The sequence below is a fragment of the Camellia sinensis genome, chromosome 14 (genome assembly GCF_055761805.1).
Source record: "Camellia sinensis isolate YWXY chromosome 14, ASM5576180v1, whole genome shotgun sequence".
Lineage (NCBI taxonomy): Eukaryota > Viridiplantae > Streptophyta > Magnoliopsida > Ericales > Theaceae > Camellia > Camellia sinensis.
In genome coordinates this window covers 70,481,406-70,488,035 of record NC_138974.1, presented here as the reverse complement: position 1 = coordinate 70,488,035, position 6,630 = coordinate 70,481,406, and the positions used below count along the sequence as shown (strand labels likewise).

At 37.9% G+C, this 6,630-nt stretch overlaps 1 protein-coding gene across 1 annotated transcript; it reads right to left on the bottom strand.

Moving 5' to 3' along the window:
• Positions 1–2,119: 2,119 nt before the first annotated feature.
• On the bottom strand, positions 2,120–3,507 carry LOC114294374 (uncharacterized). The gene is made up of 3 exons (XM_082904989.1): positions 3,309–3,507; positions 2,808–2,892; positions 2,120–2,666 (listed from the first exon to the last, which is right to left on the bottom strand). Exons 1-3 carry the CDS (start codon positions 3,505–3,507, stop codon positions 2,120–2,122), a joined length of 831 nt encoding a protein of 276 aa, XP_082761115.1.
• Positions 3,508–6,630: the final 3,123 nt, after the last annotated feature.

Genomic DNA, 6,630 nt, shown 5'->3' with positions numbered 1-6,630 from the left:
GTGTTTGGAAATGATGATCAGGTAGACAAATCATATTTTTTCAATAGTGTTTGCCTGGTGAGTTGTTGTGGGTGGGTGGTAAGTGATTATGTTGTGGTTATTTATAACGTGGTGTGGTTGTTGTATGTATGCAGGATATGGTGAAAAGCGTAGATGTGGAAGGCTTGATAAGTTTGTGTGGAAATATTTCTGCCGGTACCATGTGTCGGTTCATTCATTTCCCGATGTGCCATAATGGACATTGGACACTTGTCGTATACGATACTGAGAGCGGTGAGTGGAAGCATTACAATCCGATGCGGCAGCGTATGGACAGGGTAGACGTGCATTACACGGAAGTGCTTTTGTTGGTAAGTTGATAAGTAAGGTTTGTTGATGTGTGGGTGGGACTTATGTGTTCACTATTGTATGTTTTTTGCATGTGTGGCAGAAGGAACGGGTGACGAACGTCATGAAACAGTCGCTGCTTGAGTTGGGAATGGATGTTCTTAGCATCGAGTCTGATTTTGATCATGTGCTAGAGGCTGTGAGTTGGTGCCCACAGCAAAAAGCAGAATCCTAAGTGTGGTAGTTATGAAAGTGGTGACCTATTGTGTGGGTGAGTAGTGTTGTGTACTTCGTATAGTTTTATTGATTTAACGTAAATGTTGTTCAATGCAGGCTTGACTGTGGGATAATTGTGTGTACCATAATGCGACAGTACGTGCACCATTGCAATGTGGAACGGACACTGCAAGGTTCCAATTGCAGCGTGTTGCGTGCAAATATGGTGAAGTCTTTCGTCAATGATCCGGTGCGGGGGTTGATATAGTATACATGTCTGCTGGTGCTTGTTTTGGGCTGATGGCATTATCATTAAATTAGATATATTTTTGCGAAATGTGCATATGACAATTTTTTGTTAGAAAGGTTGTTATTCCCGTGTAGTTATTTACGTTTGAAACATACTTTTAGTAGTTTTTGGTGTTGGTTTTTGCAGTTCTTCAACGTATGTTTTTTGGTGTTGACATACAGTCGTTGTCCAATACTTGTCACGGGTTTTGAATGAAATTAGTTTTGGTTGGACAAATAATTTTGTGTGTTTATTGCTGTGTATGTATGTTGGCGGTTATTATTATGTGCATGATACTTGGGAAAAAATGTCGATGAATGTAGCCACGTTTCTTTGGAAACGTAGTGATATTAGTATGTGCAGTTTGACTGTGTTGAGTTGTGGTTACTGTGTGACTGCTTTTAGGTGGCGTAACTCATGTATGTTGTGATCTTGTATTTATGACGGTACAATATGAAAAGGACAGGGTATTATTGGGCAGGTCGGATTTATTGAGTGTGAGTTTATTTGTCGATGTTAAGTGGATTGATTGGTATAATGTGGTTTTGAAATGTGAATGTAACATTATAATGTTGCGAATCAATTAGCCGTCAAATTGTACAACGTAATAACAGGATAATATTAAGGTTCGTACGTTGCATGTTACGTATCTTAAAAAAAACAACAGAAAATGTTGTCGAAGCTGAAAACATTCTGAAAATGTAGCCACGTTTGTTTGGAAACGTAGCGATATTAGTACGTGCAGTTTGACTGTGTGGAGTTGTGGTTACTGTGTGACTGCTTTTAGGTGGCGTAAGTCATGTATGTTGTGATCTTGTATCTACGATGGTATAATAAGAAAAGGACAGGGTATTATTGGGCAGGTCAGTTTTATTGGGTGCGCATTTATTTGTCGATGTTAGGTGTGCTGATTGTGTTAATGTGGTTTTGAAATGCGAATGTAACATTATAATGTTGCGATTCAATTAGCCAACAACTTGTGAAACGTAATAACAGGATAATAATAAGGTTTATGCGTTGCATGTTACGTATCTTAAAAAAACAACAGAAAATGTTGGTCAAAGTTGAAAACATTCTGAAAACATCAAAAGTGTTACGGGTCATAGTGTGTGACAAACCCGATTATTCTCATTAAAAACATAAAGACTATAAAAATGTTGTATTTGAAAATATATGTGGCTGCATGTAATGCTAAATTGGTTCTTTGCACGTCTTTCTGTTGTGGTTCCCCAAACGTTGGCAACGGCTGCATCTAATCTGTTGAACTTCTTCCCCCCTTGAAAGCATTCATTTTTTTCTGGGCCTTCTCGGTGGTCGTTTGACAGCTGGTGGTTGTATGATGTAATCTTCAATGCTGAATGGTGGTTTCTCAACCGTGGGCATGGGGTGTATGTTGCAAGCGTAAGAATTCCGGTACTTCGACACATGGTAATACGAATCGACTAAATCATAAAGGTCGAGTCCGCTGTTTCGAATAGCAACAACAGTGTGAGCACAAGGGAACCCTTTGATTTGCCACTGGAAACATGAGCATGTACGCCTTCCCACATCAACCATTACTGATGGGAAAGAGTGGACCTCGAAAATCTCATTGTTGGACTGACTTAGAAGCCATGATCTGCCTTTATTGTATGCTTTAACTAACCGATCTTCCATCTTCGGGCAAACAACACCAGGCCACGATTGCGCTTTGAGTCGGCGTTTGGACATTTGTCGTATAATCTTGGTCTGAATACTGTCAACCAATTGAGTGATTGGGAGGTGGCGTGCTTCCCGTATCCATGAGTTGAATGACTCGACGGCATTAGAACTCATTTCGCCATAACGCGCACCGCTGGTGGGATAGATACAGTGACTTTGTTAGTGACTTTGTTGGACAGAAATATACAAGGTGGCATTGTGAGCATGACACAATATAAATTTGGTAAAATTAAAAGTGGTAACTGTGTATCGGAAATGCGCATTTGCCCAGTACTGTGGCGGTAAATCTTTTAAGAAAGCTGGTGCCACCTTGGGACTAGCCTTCATGAACTCCTCCAATTTCTCGTTGAATGCAACAACTGTTGGTGCATACGCACAAGATCGAAATTTTGACAACAAACACGCTCGGTATGAACTGTTGACGTAGCGTAATTTGTCTTGCAAGTTACGTTGCAAATGTTCTAAGCAAAATGCGTGATGTGCGGTGGGAAATATGGCTGGGATTGATTCCAGCAGGCCTGCGTGTCGGTTGGACAAAAATGTTAGTTCTCTTTGGCCGTTTACAACGTTTACGAGGTGTCCCAAAAACCAAGCCCAATTTGTAGTGTTTTCGGAATCAACAATGGCTATGGTTAAAGGGAATAGACCTGCATGCAATTAATTTGTCAAAAGGTCAGTCGAGTATTTTCTTGTAGAATAATGTGTACATTAATGTAAACAGACATGATCGAATGTGGCAAAACATGTTGCGTATGGTCACACAAAAACATCATACCTTGGTTGCCATCTTTCGCTGTGGCGGCTAGCAAGTTCCCCTTAAATTTCTCCTTCAGAAATGTCCCATCCAAAAAAAGCATTGGTCGGTAATAGGCGAAACCATCAATACATGCTTTGAATGATATGAAATATCTTGAGAAACGGTTGTGTTGTTCGTCGTACTCAATGTTGATATAACTGCCTGGGTTGTTAGTCATAACTGCATCGCTGTACCAACGTAATTGGTCAAACGAGATTGAGTGTGTACCGAACATTTCACCACGGGCTTTTTCGACACCTAACCAGGCAACCCGATAGCTAACCTCCAAACCGTAATCTTTTTCAAGTCGTACACAACATCAGTGGGACGTGTGAGGGGTTTGTCACGCACCCGTTCAGAAATGACATCAGACACTAAGTCAGAACCAACCCTTGGGTTTTTGGGTGTCCGAACGGAAACACCACAGGTGTGCAAGCCATTCCACTTACGTACGTAAAAAAAACCATTGGCATGTAAAACACGTGCGTGTACGGACCACATACATCCCTTCGATTCGCGCATCATGCATATTGCTGTAATCCGAATAGAATCATTCTTAATATATTTGAAGCGAAATTCGCACTCCACCGCATACTTGCGAAGAACCGTTCGAAATTCAGCAGCTCCCCCTTCAAAACTTTAACCAACATTTCGAATTTCGTTCGCCCATGGAGCAGACAAAAAAACCTTATCGATGTGGGGACAATATTTGTCCAAACAATCTTGTTCGTCATCCATATCCGACTCGTCAGACAACACATCCGACAGACATGGACCAATGTGTACATTGTTTTTGGGATAGTGAACATTTTCTGAATATCCCGCACGTGGTACCTCAATGATAACATCAATGCATCGCACCCGAAAAGATCGAGCAAGAGATATCATGTTCTGCATATCGACATCATTCTGTAATGTGAAGTTATTGTAACCTGGCATTTTGAAGAAATAACACAGATTGGCAGGTGTGAGTCCGGAGAATTTTTCGTAAACATGATTCACCAAGTCCTGAAATCGGAATGGGGCTTCCAAATTGACAGCGGCATTTGTATTACCGTAACAACATATCAACATTACATGTGTATCCATTGGCTGTAACAGAACACAAGTCCACGCATTCAGAATATGAAATTCAATACGCAGACAAAGTCACACAACCTCACCTCAGAAATTAATAATAGTGCCACTACAAAAAACACAGATTCAGATACACATACAGGAAACACCCATACGAAATTAGCACCATCCCAGTCCCTACAACCCACATCCCAGTGAATATACAAACATTGTAAACACATCCACACAAAGACAAACCACCACACAAACGAAACCCACTATCCTATCTCCCCTCCGGCTAATGCATCACCACAAACACCCACATTGACAATACCGCACTAACACCAATTCATACACATGCCCAACACGTTATGTAACATGACGTCAACGTACTGGTGCAATCTAGTCCACAAAACAAATCAACAAAACGCGTAAATCAACATCGCAAAAAAAGCATGGCATACCTGCAAACCAACTGACATTGTCGAGGTCTGAAGTGCTGCATATGCCATCGAAACACACAGGCGTCACAGCACCAACACTACGACGGCGCACCACAAACCCTAACAAATAAGTGGCTAACCCATCCTTTGAAGCAATATTCAACTTACCAAATATGGTGTAACATTCCCAAAAAGAAACGTCTGCCCATGAAACACGTCCCACTGAACAAATTGAGGGCACAATCGTCACAAATGAATACAAAAAATGGAAAAAATGATCAAATGGAACATATCTGTCTAGTAATAAGACTTATTGGTTCAACAGTTTAAATTGGGGATTGATTGGTATAATTGTTTGTGAGGTAGGATTTATTGGTAAATATTTCGAAAAAAAACGTAGATAAAAAAATGGAGAAATTAATGAAACATCCCTTGTTAACTTTATGTAGTAGAAGAGGTCCAAGATATTTTTTTTTATTAATTATGGTCCCTCAACATTTTCACAGAGAAAATTCGGCTCAGAGAAATTTTTCCCAACTCAAAGGAATTTCACCAAACTTAGACAAATTTCGACCCCAACTCAAAGAAATTTTAAAATTTCTCTGGTATGATTATAGAAAAATTTTGAAATTTCTCTATGAAATCAAAGAAATTTCTCTTAGTCAGGACAAAATTTCTCTGAGTCAAATTTTCTCTGTAGAAATGTTGAGGGACCTTAACTACTATGAAAGTATTGTATGTCCTTTATTTTATAAAATTTTAATATCAGATATCTTAAAACAAATTCTAAAAAAAATTAGAGAAATGTCAAAAAGGATATTTTGGTCTAATTATAAAAGAAGCATTCTATAATAGTATATATTTAATGCTTTTTCTACCTTCTAAAGGGGTTGGCCTAGTGAGTGCAATTTGAGATTAGAGATGTACTCCCTCTAGATATCAAGTTCAACTCTCATTAGGAGCAATTTGCACCTTGGGGCCGTGCTCCGTAAGCTTTGCTTGAGATTTGCCTAACCCACGTGGAATGGGCACTTTGCGTGAATTTCAAAATTAGTCGAGTTGTATATAAACTGATTCAAGCACCTGATTATAAAAAAAAAATAAAAAATAAAAATATATATATATATATATATATACTCATTTAATGCCATGCTTAAACAAAACCCTTTCAATAGTTAGAGAGGGGGAAGACTTAGAAAGTAGGATATATAAAGCTCGTTTCTTCTGTTGAAAAAAATTCAGTCATAAAAAATAAAATTTGACCACATGGAAAAATGAGATGAATTATTCAGCCATAAAAATTAAAATAAATAAATAAAAGATTTTGTCATAGAAAAGTGGGAGCCACTCTCTCAAAATGTGTTGGTCATATTCTAAAATGCACAAATCACATATATATATATATATATATATTTTTAATTTTGTAAAACATAAATATTAGTGCTTAACAAATCTAACACACTTAGGCCCTATTTGTTTCACTGGATATAAAATGGAGGATATAATATGATGTGGGATTTAGTCAGGATATATAATGAATAGAATATAAGTATTGGATAATATATCACCCAATTCATATTTGTCGACTTGATATATAAGATTGGATATATATTATCTATGTTTGTTTTACTAAATATATTGTGGCATATAAACAAGTAATTTCCAAGATTGCCCTCATACTATTATATTATATTAAATTCAAAATTTATATTAAATAATATTATATTATATTAAATTCAATATTATATTATGGGCAAAACACCAATAAATCCTAAATTAGTAAATGTTAAACCATTTAGTCT